Raw genomic sequence first — 15,570 nt, 5'->3', positions numbered from 1 at the left:
TGCCCTCTAAAGATTTCATGAGAATTAAGAAGATAAGGTAGCAACAGAAAAAAAAAAATTGTTTTAACTTCCTAGGATCTTCCCATCCAAACAGAGAAACAAGAGTAGTAAAACAAAAACCCTATGGACAGCACCTTCAGCACAACTAGGTGACTCCATGAACCACAAAATGTGAATAGATGGGGCCAGATGCCAACAGCAATGACATCTGCATGATATCAGTTCTGCAGGATAAGATGAAGATGAACATAAAGGTAAAGGGAATTCTGACGATCCAGCACCAGGAAACCCAGAAAGCTCTAACACGTACTGGGAGAGGACTCTCTTTGGGGGTAGAAGCTTGGTGGACTTATCTGAGAACATCACCTCAAACGAGGAGGGAGCCTATGCAGTCTCTTACCCCTAGGTAAGTCGGGGAGGACTGCAACAAATTTGGGCAGAGGTCTGGGCCCTGTGAACACTACACACTAACCAGTTGAGGCCCCATTGTCATTAAGAAGAAATTACGGGAAGCAGAATCCAAATTGAGCAGGACAGAGACACTAGAGGAAGTGAAAGGAGAGATTTTAGATAGGAGTGGGAGAAAATAATAGAGAACAATAATTTCAGAAAGAACTATCTGTATGGTCATAGTTGTAAAGAGTTTTTGGCAATAAAAGAAGAAGGAAAGTTCAGATTGTGAGTCTGGAAAAATCTATCCTGGACCACTCTCATTCCTCTACACAAGAAAATCCTCTCCTAAGAGTACAGGAAAATCTATCTCACCTACACGTGAGCAACAGAAGAGGACTGTGATCAAAACTTATGCAAAGCTATGATAAAGAAAATAATTATGGGGAGGATATTGTCCCAAGGCATTGCACAAAGACAGACTTACAAAACAGTGGAACACTGAAACTTAATATTTCAAAACAAGCTAAAGGAAATTAATAAACCAATAGATACTATGGGACAAATAGCATAAATGAAATTGTTAGACAAAAAGACTATTTTAAAAAAGAGCTGACAGGAAGGACAACTTACAAAAGAAAAACTTTCAAAAAAAATAACTAGAATGAAGGAATAATAGTGAATACAGACCATGGATAATATGATAAAGTAAACAGAAGATGGAAAGGAGGAAAAATGTAAAAATAAAGTCAAAAATGAACAAAGACTCTTTAAAGAATGAAAGAAAAAGTGATAGGTATAGAAGGTGAGCAAAGAAGGTCCAACGTGCATACGAGTCCCCAAAGAAGAGACCCAAAGCAATGGAAGAGAATAAATACAACAATAATTTCGGGATCTTTTTTCTTCTGAAAGAGAAGACTTGAACTTGCATCTTGAAAAAATATACCATGAGCCTGAGAAAATCAACACAGATTAGTCACTGTTGGACTTTATTAAATTATAGAACAAAACCTGTTGGACATCCAGACCAAAAGAATAAGTGCTTTATAAGGGGAAGCAAGTTATATTGGCACCGGACTTTTCTACAGCAGCACTTTGTGCCAGAAAACAACTAAGCAATATATTCCAGATACTCAGGAAAAGAAAAAGAGAGCCAAGGATTTTATATACAGCCAAATTGCCTTTCAAGTATGAAAGTGACAGATCAACTATTCTAAACAGGCAAGAACTCAGCAAATATTATTTCCTATGAGCCTTTCCAGAGGAATTTACTAGAGAACAAGCTACAGATAACAAAATTGACTGAAAAGGCATTAACATAAGGGCTGGGGGTGATCATTAAATTCATAGTTACCTATCAAATTCACATTAAATAATGACTATAAGGAGCCTGGCATGGTGGTACATGCCTGTAGTCACAGCTACTCAGGAGGTGGAGGCAGAAGGATCATTTGAACCCAAGAGTTCAAGGCTGCCGTGAGCCATGATCACACCACTGCACTCCAACCTTGGCAACATAGCAAGATCCCATCTCAATCAATCAATCAATCATTCAATCAATCAGTAAAGGCTATTATGTGATGGTTGTATGTTCTGATAATCTAGACAGTATATGCAAAATTTGAAGATAATAGCATATATATGAAAAGTAGAAAAAGTTTACAGATTGACTTTTAAGTATTAACTGGAAGCAAATGGATATTTCTTCAAATCGGATGCCAGCAGGTAGGGAGTGAAGACAATTGGAGGCTGTAGCTAATTTCAGTATTCCTCACAGCAGAGAACCAACAGACTGTGTCAAAAAAGGGGAGGACTAAGGGTGTTGTGTAAAGGTGCTGGTTTAATGGTGAACATCAGACTAAAAATGACAGACTTTTCCCCATAGAGGTAGGGGAGCAAGATGGAAAAATCATTTGAGAACATACCCACCTTTCACATGAATCTTTAAGCCCAACATGCCCTCTTTCATCTCTTCTCCAATATTGAAAGGTGTGCCTCCTCCAGGCAGCCTTCTCTGATTGCCTTAGCACAAGTTTCTCTTTCCCCCTACCTGTCTTCTCCTAGCTACTGGGCACCTTGTTTTGTGAATGTTTTATCTCACCTGAGGACAGAGATGGAGTGCTATGTGAAATTGAGTGGTACATCTTTCAGAGTCTGGCACAGGGCTCTGCACAGTATACAGGTGAATGAACTCAGTGAATGCTGGTCCATCAGTAATTCAGGTTTGATTAGAGGATTTGGGCTCATATCCTCTGGGTTTTTCTAAGAGCTAAATGTTGCTATTAGCTTCAGTTTGAAGTGAGAACAATTCAATTCAACATGACTTAAATAAAAGAGGAATTTATAGGCCTCTGAAATGAAATGTTCTAGGATAGGTCTGATTTCAGGTCTGATCCAGGGACTCAAGTCATGTGCTAATATTGGTCTGCCTTTGCTCTAGACTCTGCTTTCCTGCGTGTTGGCTTTAATTCTCAGGTAGACTCTTCCTTCACGGCCAGTGATGCCCCCAGCAGTTACAAGCTTAACATCCCCAGGAAAAAAAAAAAAAAAAAAAAGTGTCCCATTGACTTGCCTTGCATCATATGCTTGTCTATGAACCAGTCACTGTGGCCAAGAGAAATCCTTGGATTGGCCAAGCCTGGGTCATGTGGCCAGCCCTGAATCTACCTCTGAGTGGAGAAGAGGTAGCTTTCCAAAGTAAAATTGAGGTACTGTTACCCAAAAAGGAAAGATGGATGCTAAGTAGGCAAAAACAGCAGATGTCCATTTTGGTGTTGATGGGTCCAAAGAGCAAATTGAAAAAACAAACAAACAAACAAAAAAACCTGCAAGTGACAATCATTGGTTTGGGGGACATATCTTTGGGGCTTGTGGGTCGAAAGCTTTCTTTGGTGTTGCCTAACTCACAGAGCATTTATTTACCATGTTAGGCAGAGGGCCCACTCCAATGAGTGATGGGATTCAGTAGGGATTGGGGAGCGGCTCTCCCACAAGTCTGAGGGCTTTGCTCACTCTGGCCTGCACACTCTGACCCAGGACAGTGAAGGAAGGGCACCCGGTTTGTGGCAGCATTAACAAGTGTGGTGGATTGAAGGCCCAGCGTCTGGTCAGGCACTGAGTAGCTCTGTGAGTTGCCACTGGGATTTGGCCTCCCATTTCATGGGTCAGCAGCTGCACTGCTTTTTGCTTCGCCATGTGGCTCACTGGCCTTTCTAAGCAGAACAGGCGATCCACTGAGGTAGTAAATGGGGAAACTGAGACAACGCAGGAGGAATTAAAAATACAACCATTTCTTCTCAAGTCTTATACACTTTTCTCCACTGGACCCTTCCTACCAACATTTCAGCATCCTTAGGCTTCTACCATTTCCAAAAACCTTCCCCAAATTGTATTTACCCTTTTACTACCAGCCTACCCCGACTCACAGCAAAATGTCTGGAGTTTGTTCTTGTATTTCCTCTTTCCAGTTTCTCCTACCCCATCTTGGCGCACTCTGGTCTGCTGGCACTACCTGCCTCTCCCTGCCCTTGCACTTCATGAAAAAGCTCTCCCTCAGTTCCTCACAGAGCTCCAAGACCCTAAACCCAGTGAACCTTTTGTTAGAAGAGAAAAAAATACACTTATTTCTCAGGTTCAGAGGCAGCATTATGATCTTCCATTTTAATAGGCAATTTGTTGAATGACTTAACACAGTTGAGCAGACCCACAATAGAATGACTTGTACCATGTAATCCAGTTCTGAAGAGGGAGAAGATACCGATACTTTGCCTGGAAAGGAAAGAGTTCTGGGGTCCACTGGGCATGAGTATTTTCTTTGAATCTTTAAAGTGCTACCACATGGAGGAGAGGGATGTGGTCTGGGTGCCCCCAGAACGAGGAACACAGGAAGAGAGCTCATCTTATCTTAAAAAATGTTCTAATAGTCAGAGGTCTCTGAAGAAGAAAGGGTCTGTGTCAGGAGATAGTGAGCTCCCTGTCACTGGTGGTAAGCAAGCAGAGACTATTCTGTCAGAAGTACTCAGAAGAGAGTTCTGTGTTGAGTGAGAGGTTACACCAGAGGCCTTCTGAGGCTGATTCCATGTTGGAAATTCTGGGACTGAATGGGCATACATCTCTAGAGGCAGACCTTCATGGACTTGCACCTGCCACTTCCCAGCTGTGTGGTTTGGGCACATTACTCAACCTCTCTGTTCCTCAGTCTCCTCAGCTGTAAAAGGGGGCCAATAATAGCACCTACCACATAGGGTTGCTGTGATTTTTTTTTATTTTATTTTTTTTAGTTTTTGAGACAAGAGTCTTGCTCTGTCACATAGGCTGGAGTGCAGTGGTGTGATCTAGGCTCACTGTAACCTTCGCCTCCCAGTTCAAGCAATTCTTGTGCCTCAGCCTCCCATGTAGCTGGGATTACAGGTGCCCGCCACAATGCCCGGCTAATTTTTGTATTTTTAGTAGAGACACGGTTTCACCATGTTGGCCAGGCTGCTGTCAAACTCCTGACCCCAGGTGATCCACTCGCCTCAGCCTCCCTAAGAGCTGGGATTATAGGCATGAGCCACCCACCGTGCCCTGCCGGGTTGCTGTGAATATTCAGTAATGCATGAAGGGCAGTAATGCATGGTGCCTGTACATTGAGAGGTCAGTATTTTCTGTTTTGTATTTTTAGTGCGAGCCCTGTTCTCTAGATGGCATTTGATACCTAAGCATGAGTCTCCTCAGCTGCATTGGGATTTGAGCTCTGGATTTTCCTTGGCAACTCCTAGGGGCTAGGCTCAAAGAGAGCCTGGGGAACGTGTTTGAGAAGCCACTGTCATTTCCGTTGTGCATGTCATGCTGTCCACAGCAGTTTTTATCAAAAGGGAGCTTGGGGACTAAGAAAGTAGTTATCTTGTGTACCACGTAGGAAGCCGAGATGGGGGAATCTGTTCTGAAAGGAAGAAGGACATGGTGGGCCTCCCTCAGTCCTCCTCTCCCTGCCACCTTTTATGCTGAGGTCAGCTATGCAAATGTATCATCCTGGACAGAATCTTATGACACTTTTCTCATGGTGGCCTTAATCACAAGGCATTCGTTTTACCTTAAACATGACTTACCTTGCAAGCAGGCACTAGATCCCAGGGGCTCGTGGTCCTTATTGCATGAATCCTTGCAAAGTCCTGATAGGGAAGTTTCTTCCCTACTTTGCTGATAAGGAAACTAAGCCTCAGAGAGGTTAAGTAAGTTGTCCAGGGTCACACAGCTGAGGCTGGGGTCCTAAGCATTCAAGTTCTTGCTATTCACTGAGCTATTATTCATAATGTCTGGCAAATTCCCGAATTAATTGAGGACATTTACACTTGATCATGTGGTCCCCAAGAATAGAACTCTTTTAAAGGGGATCCTGGGTAGGTTAGGAAGTTTAATTATCCATTGTGGAGTTTTTCTGAAGGGTAGAGTGTGGGTGGGGGATTTCAGAGACCAGGGCCACCCTCTCACCACACATCTGACTTCTGTTTATGCCATCATCTTTGTGCCTTCCTACAGGTCTGGGTAGATGCTGGAACGCAGATCTTTTTCTCCTATGCCATTTGCCTGGGCTGTCTGACCGCTCTGGGAAGTTATAACAATTATAACAACAACTGCTACAGGTGAGCATTTCCCTGGGCCCTGCCAGCTCTCCACCAAACCCTCAGAGCCCTCTAACCTGCCAGGCTAGTTTATGTTTGTCTGCCCACCTTGCAGGGCCCCAGGAGGAGACAGATAGGCTGTTTGTTGACCTCTCGCTACCCAAGGGTCAAAGAGTGGGCCACCAAGGAGCTAGGAGAATAATAAATGTAACCAGAGTCTCTCTCAGGCTGCAAAGCCAATCCCCCGCCACCACCAGCATCTCATTCAGGTCTCAGTGCCACCTCATATGGGTAAAGACATATCCCAGGGTGGATAAGTGACTTGCCTGAGTCACAGAGCTAGTACATACACCAAGGGCCTTGTTCTCCCACCTACTATTTAGAAACCTGCTTCCTGCCCCTTCATACTTGACTGTAGGGTCCTCTTCTGCCCCACCTGGGGCCAGTGCCCCACCTTGCCCCACAGCCTAACACGTCTCTTTGGCCTCCTGTAGATGGCTGCACCAGGGCTGGGAGGGAGTTCAGGTGAGAAGGTGAGCCCCAGGCTGTCTGACCCTTGGCTTCCTGGCCTCTTATGCCTGCAGCTTGAGTTTTACAGCAAGGCTGACACCCGTGGAGGGCAGAAGACCTGCCCAAGGTCACCCAGCAGTGTGTGGTGGAAGTGCTGGTCTAGGATGATGGTCAGTCTGTTGACGTTTCAGTCTACTGGGGTCTCTGCACCCCTGAACTCAGTGCCTGGTACACAATAGGCTAATATTTCCTGGTAGATGGACAGCACATCTCTTCCTTAGAGTCTAAGAGCTCCTTAAGCATGGAATGACAGTGCAAAAATCCCTTATCACAGAATAGTGGAGAAAGGAAGGTTTGTTTTTGTTGTTTAACAAATGGTTCTGACATAGGATAAGTATTTTGGGGAAGTCATCAAATTAGATTCTCATATATCATCTCATCTTTCCACCATAATAAATGTCAGATTGATTAAAGAGTTAAACATTTTTTGAAAGAAAACCATCCTGTAAGTAGGAATGAAATACTGATTTCAGAATGGGAAAAGATGTAGAAAGCATCAAAAATAATTAAAGAAATCACAAAAGAACTAACTAAGTGATAGATTGGTACACATAAATATGGAGAACTTCTAAATTTCTGGAAAGAAACACAGAAACTATTCAAAGTAGCCACCTCCATAAAGTGAGACTGGGAAGTCAGAGGTGGGGAGGTGGGCTTTTCCCACTTCTACCTTCTATACAGCTTAAATGGGTTTGTCTTGTTTAGTTTATTTTGTTTAACTCTGAGTACATATTGCTTTTATAATTTTTTAAAAAAATTGTTAATACAAATATCATCTACATTATTTTATTTCCAAATATGAGCATTTTCTGTAAGATTAACGAGCATCCCCACAATGTACGATACTCAAGGGGTTTATATCCACAACATATGAATAATACAAACAGATCTATAGGAAAAACACTAAAATACCAGTAGAAAAACAAGCAACACACTCTTTTTTTCTTTTTGAGACGGAGTCTCACTCTGTCACCCAGGCTGGACTGCAGTGGCATGATTTTGGCTCACTGCAAGCTCCACCTCCCGGGTTCACGCCATTCTCCTGACTCAGCCTCCCCAAGCATCTGGGACTACAGGTGCCCGCCACCACACCCAGCTAATTTTTTGTATTTTTCGTAGAGACGGGGTTTCACTGTGTTAGCCAGGATGGTCTGGATCTCCTGACCTTGTGATCCGCCCGCCTCGGCCTCCCAAAGTGCTGGGATTACAGGCGTGAGCCACGGCACCCGGCCAACATACTCGTAAAATATTGAGAGTGTTTTTCCCAAGTCCTGTTCAGCATAGGTGAGGGTAGGTGAGCAGGTTGTGCCATACGCCTGCTGGTGGGACAGGAACTTGGAATTAACCACCACATCACTGGGTCATCATGTGACTCGAGTGGCACCGCGCATTTGAAAGAACTTTTATCAGTGACAGCGTCCCTCCCACATTACCCCATCTTTGAGACAGGGAAAGTGAAGCTGGTGGAGGCGGTACCTTGCTAGACATGGCAGGGCCTGGACTCTGACTGGGGTCTCTGTGTCCATCCTGGCCTCCCCACTACATCCTTTCTGAGAGCTAGCTTAGTGGTCACATTATGAACTCACTTGTTAAATCGGCAGTGTTTGCTGTGTGTCTACTAAGTGCGAGGCGCTGGAGTCGGTGCCATGGGAGATGCAGACAGCAGTGGTGCAGCCTATAGAGTTTGTAATTTGGGGAAATCAAGACAATGAGAAAGTTAATGTGGGCAGGTCCAACGTGCTGAAAAGAGAAACTATTGTAGAATCCAGTGTGCCATCAGGCCGCCGTGAGTTCTGCTTCTTGGGTTTTTTGGATGAGAGGTATTTGGGTGACCGGACGATGACGAGATGCTAGAGACAGTCAGAGCAGGCTGTCCAGAAGAAGGCATCTAAGTTTTGTGGAGGATGTGAGCATGGGGGATGAGAAGTGAAGCACTTTGTCAGCCATGATGAAAGTGTTAATTATAGACAGGAAGAAAGAGGCACCCAGACAGGAAGAACAGCACATGCAGGCTTCCGGGCTGGGCCAAGTCTGACCCCCTTGGGATACCAGAGAGGGCTACTGTCTGTGTACAGTAACACCCCATCAGTGGCTTATGGTCAGCATGGGGACCTCTGTGCTGGAACCTTCAGAGATCACTTGGTCACTCTCCTCTCCAGCTAGGCCGTCAGCACCATGAGGACGTGGGCTACATGTTCTTGTTCTCTGCTGCATCCCTTGTACTTAGTTTAGTGCTGGCTTCTATGCAGGGAAGTCAGAACAAAATCACCCCATTACACAAGCAAGGAGACAGCGGCCTGTGGAGCTTGAGTCCCTTGCTCCTGTTTACATTGCCAGAGCTGGAGCGTGGCTTTTCACCTGAGTCTTCCTGGCTCCTGCACCCCTATTCCTCACTACCGGGGTGGCCAGCTGTTTCCCAACTGCTGGAGTTGAAGAGGATTTGGTCAAAAGTGCCTTGTCTCCAGCCTGTGTCTTGGGGCAGTGGCAGTTTCCTTCCCCAAGGAGTGTGTGGATGATGTGTGCTGTCAGCCGTGAGTCCCTTCTGCTTCTCCCTCCAGCAGGTAGGGTTTTATTCCATCTCTCCCATCAGTAGAAGAAAGCAAATCCCCTGGGTGGCAATGCAAAATCAGAAGGTTCATTTTATTTCCTTTTCCAAATTGTTCTGCAAGTGGGTCTTCTCAACTCCAATGGAGTAAATTAGTACCCTCTCTCCCGACAGCACAATAGCTTCTGGAGGTCTTAAAAGCCCAGTTCAGCGCCTGCCGACTTCAAAGAACTGTTACATAAGCCTTTTACCTTGATGTGGGAGCTGGGGAAGGAATTAGAGGGCTGGAAATGGAGCAAGCCAGGCAGGGAAAATCCTCACTTCCGAAGACACCACTAAGCTCTGTCTGCTTGAAGGGGTGGGTGTTCTGGGGACTGGAGGGGAGGAGGGACAGGTCATGTATGGGGCTGGAAGGGACCTCAGGTCTCTAAACAGCTTCTCTGTCTCTCCTTCTGTCTCTCCCGAATGTGAGAAAGTCACTCAACAGACGTGTGCAGGAAGATGGGACTTTTTTAACAAGGGACATTTGTTTTTCAACACCTGTGTGGATGCCCAGAGACAATTTTTTAAAGTCAGGATTTGTTCGTCATAATTTTTAGGGTGCATCATTTTTGTTTAGCTCCTAGCAAAAGCATGGGCTTTGATCTATTTGACTCATCTCCCCCAGCCTCAGGATTCAGTGAAACGTAGCCCAGGGCTGGCACACTGCAGGTCCTAAGAGCATCACGTGGGAGAATTTCAGAATGGAGAGGCTGTAGGCAAAAGCTTTCCTCCCTGGTGTCATCCAATGTCCACTGCTTGATAAGTCAGGGCCATTTTGCCTCAGACTTCAGGAAACAGGCACAAGGAGCAGATGTATCCCAACCTTAGGAATAACTCTGCCCTTACCTGGGCATAGCTGAATTTCTTTTTGAGCAGAGGTAAATCAGACTTGCAGATAAAGTCCCCAGTTATACCAGCCCAGCCAGCATTCACAGTGCCAGAAGAGTTATTTAAAGGGACGTGTATCAGTCATCCATGGCCACAATACTGCTGTGTAACAAACAGCCCCAGCACACAAGGGCTGACCACAGCGAGTGATTGCTTGTATTGCTCACAAGTCTGCTTGTCAGCTGGGGAGACTCTCCTGCAGGCTATGGATTGAAAGACCCTGGGTTTGGCTCCAAAGTCCAAGCCAGACTCAAGTCAGCTCCACGTGGGTACATTCTGGGGTCCAGGCCAAAGGGATAGCAGCTCCCCTGGGGAAGTTCTCATGGAAAATCACAGAAATGATATAAGACAAATCCAATCATGCAGGCATATCTCAAGCCTCTGTTTATGTCACATCTGCTAACATCCTGTTGTCCAAAGCAAGTCATGTGACTAAGCCCAAAGTCAGTGAAGGCAGCAAAATACACTTCACTCCAAGGAAGAAGATTATGAGAGTGACTCCTTGCGGAAAAATGATTTGATCTAGTGTAAGGCCAAGAAATTCTGTTATCCAAGCACCTTGTATAGCCAGTGAGATCAGGTTCGAAGAAAAAATATTGCAGGGAGAATTGGAACCCAAGGCTCTCGACCGCCAGTTCAATGCTGTCTCTACTCTGCCCTTGATTCCTAGGGTCATTGCAAGGCAACAGGGTGTTACAACCACCAACAATGTTAATGTAAGCTTTGGTTGCATTATAAAAAGTACGATGTCAGGAGAAGAGGAGGTGAGAGTCCTGCTGTGTTGTCGAGACTAGTTCTGGATGTGACCATTGAGGAGGGACTGGATAAGCTGGAGTGTATTACAGATTTCAAGCAAAATAAGGAATTGGTAAGGGAACTGGAATGTTTAACGGAGAACAAAAAACTCAAGGGGCTATAGGGCCATTATCTTCAGATCTGCCAAGCCTGAAGGAACTCCAGGCTGTTTTGGAGGGTAAAGCTAACTTTATCAGAGAGAACAAGCATGGGTGAATACAATATGAGAAAGTTATTAGCACTCTAAGCAGTAACAAGGGGAAAGTACCACTGGAAAAAATGGCCAGCTCCTCATTCCTGGGTGTGCAAGCAGAGGTTAGCCGGCCACCCGCAGGGATGCTATGGAGGCTAGTCATGCCTCTGGCAGGAGGTTGAACAAGGTCACCTGGCAGCTCCTCCCCCATAAAATGGGGTATTAACATGGATTGTATGCCTAAGTCTCAGTCCAGGCACTGCAGTGGTTGAGATTCTAAGGGCTAACTTCCTGACTTGGTGATTTTAGGATGCCAGGCCTGAGGCAGGACCAGCCGGGACTCAAGGGTACCGTCTTCATCTTGACAAAGTTCCATTGTTTCTAGTCTGATTTCTCCTGGGCCATGGCTTTATGCTGGTGCTTCTTAGCTGGTGAGTCCCCTCTCCCAAGAGCAGGGGACAGTCACTGCTCTGATAAACCTCTCCATGCAAGGGTTCAACCTGGAAGGGGCTGCTCCCTCGCGGCAGCAGAGCAGAGACAGACTGAGGTCTGGCAGACGCTGCTCCAGTGAACAGCTTGGCCAGGATGAATGTCACCATAAAGCCTCTCCCCCGGAGGCTGCTGGAGCTTCAGGTGCAAGGCCCATGGTTGCTCCCCTGGCTGAGAAGCCCCCATTTCTCCCGTGGAGGCTTCTCCTGCCCTCTTTGCTTTGAGCTCCCAGGAATACTTTCCCAGGCTTTCTCTCCTACCAGGGACTTGGAGGAGTATCGGTGTGTTTCGGAGTATTTTCTCATTGGCTCTGCATTTTCCCATGTGCCAGCCTCCCTTCCCACGCTGACTCCATGCTTCTGATTCCTGACCTACCTTATCTTCTAGAAATTCAGGAGAAGCTGTGTGACCACGAGCCAGCCACCTAACCTCTCTGAACCATGAGTGCTCCATCAGAAAAATGGAGCTGCCTGTGCCCACACTTCTCTGCCTGCCCCACAGGACAGCCATGGTGCTCGGGTGGAGAACGTTTGAGCTATGCACCGGTTCCGCCCGCTCTGACCCTAGTGCCTCTCGCTGCTTCCCCACAGGGACTGCATCATGCTCTGTTGCCTGAACAGTGGCACCAGCTTCGTGGCTGGATTTGCCATCTTCTCAGTCCTGGGTTTTATGGCGTACGAGCAGGGGGTACCCATTGCTGAGGTGGCAGAGTCAGGTAAGTTCGCCAAAGGAGGGGATGGAAAAGGCGGCGAGGGAGGCCGGGAGTGATGGTCATCATGGAAATGCCATCTTCCTCTTTGGCTCACACATCTGGATTCAGACCTCAGAAAGGGGCCCCACCATTCATCCACAATCCAGGACCCTGGGAATTACCGAGGAGGAAAACCTCGACACCTCCTCCCTCCCAAATCCAAGGCATCCCCAAGTTTTGTAGATGCTGTCACCCACTTCATTCATTTCTCCCAAGCTCCACTGTCTCCCCACTAGCCCGGGCCACCATCACTGCTCACCTGGATGGCTCAGAAACCTTTCACTGGACTCTGCCTCTGCTATTGTCACTTCACTTCGTGCTCTATCCTGCAGAGGGATTTCTTTTTTTTTTTTCAAAATGCGAATCTGAACATGTCTTCTCTGATGAAAAGCCTTGCTTGGCTTCTCATAGTGCTGGACTCAGCATGGCCACAAGGCCCTGTGTTGTCTGGCTCCTGTGGCCTCACCAGCCTCACCACCCCCCATTCCCCCATGCTCACTCTGCCCCACCACAGTGGTCTGCTTCACTTCTGCAAGTGAACTCTCTCCTCCTCCCTCAGGGCCTTTGCGCATGCTTCCCCTTTGCTTGGAGAGCACCTCTCCCTCCCTCTCTTTCCCTGTTCTAGACACAGAATCACCATGAGTGTGACAGCCTTGAGTAGAGATTGACATGTGTGTGTAGCAAACCCACCACAAGCAGAGTTATGATCGTTTGGGTGGTTGTGCAAAATGGTGAGAAACTGTTTCCTTGATTTACATGGTATTTGAATTTCCAGAGAATTAAGTGCACATGAAAAAGTACAGTTTGTGTTTACATGACAAACGGCGTCTAACCTCAGATAAGTATAAATAGGTTTTTCACCTACAAGCATGTCCAGTGGGACTTTTTTTTTAAGGGCAGCACAGGGCATCTGGCCTCCCTGGCCTCCGTCTACTCAAGGCCAGTCCTGCCCCCACTCATGTGACAACTGACCCACCTCCCTCTCGAGCCCCGGTCCAGGTTGTGGCTGTTTAGGTTTGGCCTGTGCAGTTAGGGAAGCACCTCTCTGACCCACCAAGACCGGCAGGCCACGGGGTGTGGATGTCAAAGGAGGCAGCTGATCAGCAAGCTCTGCTCCATGGCTGCTCAGAGTCCACCTTGCTCTTGGTCATGTTTATCAGAGATGCAGGTGCCCCTGCTGAAATCAGGGGTACAAGCTAGACCAGAGGATGTGAGTACGATCAAAGCTCTCAATCGCTGGGCACCTACTCATTGGACAGGAACTGTTACACACATCATCTCATAGGATGCTCAGCTCAGCCCTCTGAAGTGGCATTTTTGCTACCCCCATTTTACAGATGAGAAAACTGAGGCTCAGGGACGTGAGGTCACTTAACTAAGAACATGCAGGCTGGAAGCAAGAGAGCTGGAACTTAATCCAGGCTATCTGGCTATCAAACTCATGTACTTCCCACTCCATCCCACTATGGCCGGGTCACCTAGCCCTTCACAAAACACCTCTGCCTCTTCCTCACGTTCAACCACAGGCAGCCCTGTGAGGAGGGATCATTGCCTTCTCAACAATAGCATTGCTTACCTTGAGAATCCGTGTCCTCCTCTGTAAAGTGCACACCCTGAAACTCCCTTGTAGTGTTGCGTGAGACAGAGTAGCCATAGCACTGTTGTTGTTCATTTTATCATTGCTTCCGTTTTGGAGGGGAGTCCAAGAGAGGAGTAATACGAAGAAAAAAAGCCAACTAAAATTAAATTTTGGACTTTTTCTTATTCAAACTGAAAGAATACTCGTTGTGGAAAAATAGAGAAACATTAACAGAAGAAAAAAATTCAAATCCAATGCAACACCTTGGGGTTATCCTGCTAGGATTTTTCTTACATATGTAGCTGTAAGCGTGATGATCAAAACTGGATGATATTATCCTTGGCATTATGTAGGCTGAGTTCTTCCATTTATAATAAAGCATGAGGAGCTTGGCCCTCAGTAAAAATAGATTGTTATCATGAGTTGTGTGGTATTCCATTGAATTGATGCACTAGAATTGACTTTCTCTGTCTCACTTGTCAGGCTGTAAGACAGTTGTTTTTCATATACTACCTCATGAAATGCTCCTGGCACCTCTGCAACATAGGTTTCACCAGGGCCTCCACTCGTGGCTGTGCAGACTATGCCCTGCACAACTCCAGCAGGCACTATTCACACAGCAGTCCTAGCTTTTACAGTGCCTGTTACAGACGAGGACCTTGTAGCTCAGAAAGATGAAGTGGTTCATCCAAGAGTATATAGTCCATAAGCAGTGCAGCCTGGATCTGGTCTCTTCTGCCTCGCTTTCTTGTGTTGCTGTTGGCATCAAGCAGGAAAGCCTGCTCTGTGCCCCTGATTGGGGGTGTGGATCACACGAAGACCCTCTTTAGGAGTCTGCCAGTTGGAGCAAATGCAAGTTACAGCTGAATATGTAGTCACCTCACCTTTCTCAGAAGGACCTGGACTCACTTTCTGAGGCATGATTTTTGGAAAATACTTAATTAGATGCCAGAACACTCAGTGGGATGTCCCAGAACACCTTGGAGACTGAGCCAGGGAGACAGAATGTACTTCTTGCAGGGCTCAGATTTTGTTCTGTTCTAAGCCTAGTGCCTGAGATTTGCTGACCTTCCCTGCATGTCCTGCAGTCTGTCTCTCTGATGCTGTTGCACTCAGGATGCTGTCTCCTCGGGGAGAGTTTTACACAGCTTACAGTTGGGTCTTGCTTCTTTATCTAGCCTAATAATCTCTTAACTGGAGTATGTGGTCCATTTGTATTTTGCAATGATTGATATGGTTAGGTCCAGAGGTCTGTTTTAGGACAGAAAATGTCAGAATAATAATCAGAAGTGGAAAGTGTCACATGTGTGGTAGAAGTGCAAAGTGATATGTTATTAACTTGAATAAGTTATGATGCATAGTCTTGGTCCAATTGCATAGAGAAAAATAATAAGAGGTAGAGCTAAAAAAACTAATAGATGGAACAAAATTGAAAATTAAAAATATTTATTAACCCAGAAGAATGCAGGAAAGTGCCACAGAGTAAAACTAAACAAAATAAGCAAACAAAAACAGAAAACCAAAAAGAAAACAAATACAAAATAATAGACTTAAATCTAACCATATTAATACTTATATTAAATTTAAATGGACCAGATACACCAATTAAAAGGCAGAGATTATCAGATCAGATTTTTTTTTAAAAAAGACCCAACTATAAAACGTCTAAAAGAGACACACTTTAAAGACACAGATAAAGTATAAAAGAATGGGTAAAGATATACC

At 45.8% G+C, this 15,570-nt stretch overlaps 1 protein-coding gene across 1 annotated transcript in view; it reads left to right on the top strand.

Annotated features, from left to right (window-relative positions):
- SLC6A11 (solute carrier family 6 member 11) overlaps window positions 1-15,570 on the top strand; it is a 122,988-nt gene that overhangs the window by 88,150 nt on the left and 19,268 nt on the right. The window contains exons 7-8 of the mRNA XM_007985233.3: window positions 5,911-6,014; window positions 12,106-12,230. Of these exons, the coding sequence (XP_007983424.2) occupies window positions 5,911-6,014; window positions 12,106-12,230 (229 nt within the window). The remainder of the gene's footprint in view (window positions 1-5,910; window positions 6,015-12,105; window positions 12,231-15,570) is intronic.

Source organism: Chlorocebus sabaeus, chromosome 22 (genome assembly GCF_047675955.1).
Source record: "Chlorocebus sabaeus isolate Y175 chromosome 22, mChlSab1.0.hap1, whole genome shotgun sequence".
Classification (NCBI taxonomy): domain Eukaryota; kingdom Metazoa; phylum Chordata; class Mammalia; order Primates; family Cercopithecidae; genus Chlorocebus; species Chlorocebus sabaeus.
Note: the sequence above shows the minus strand (reverse complement) of the source record. Positions and strands in the feature narration are given on the sequence as shown.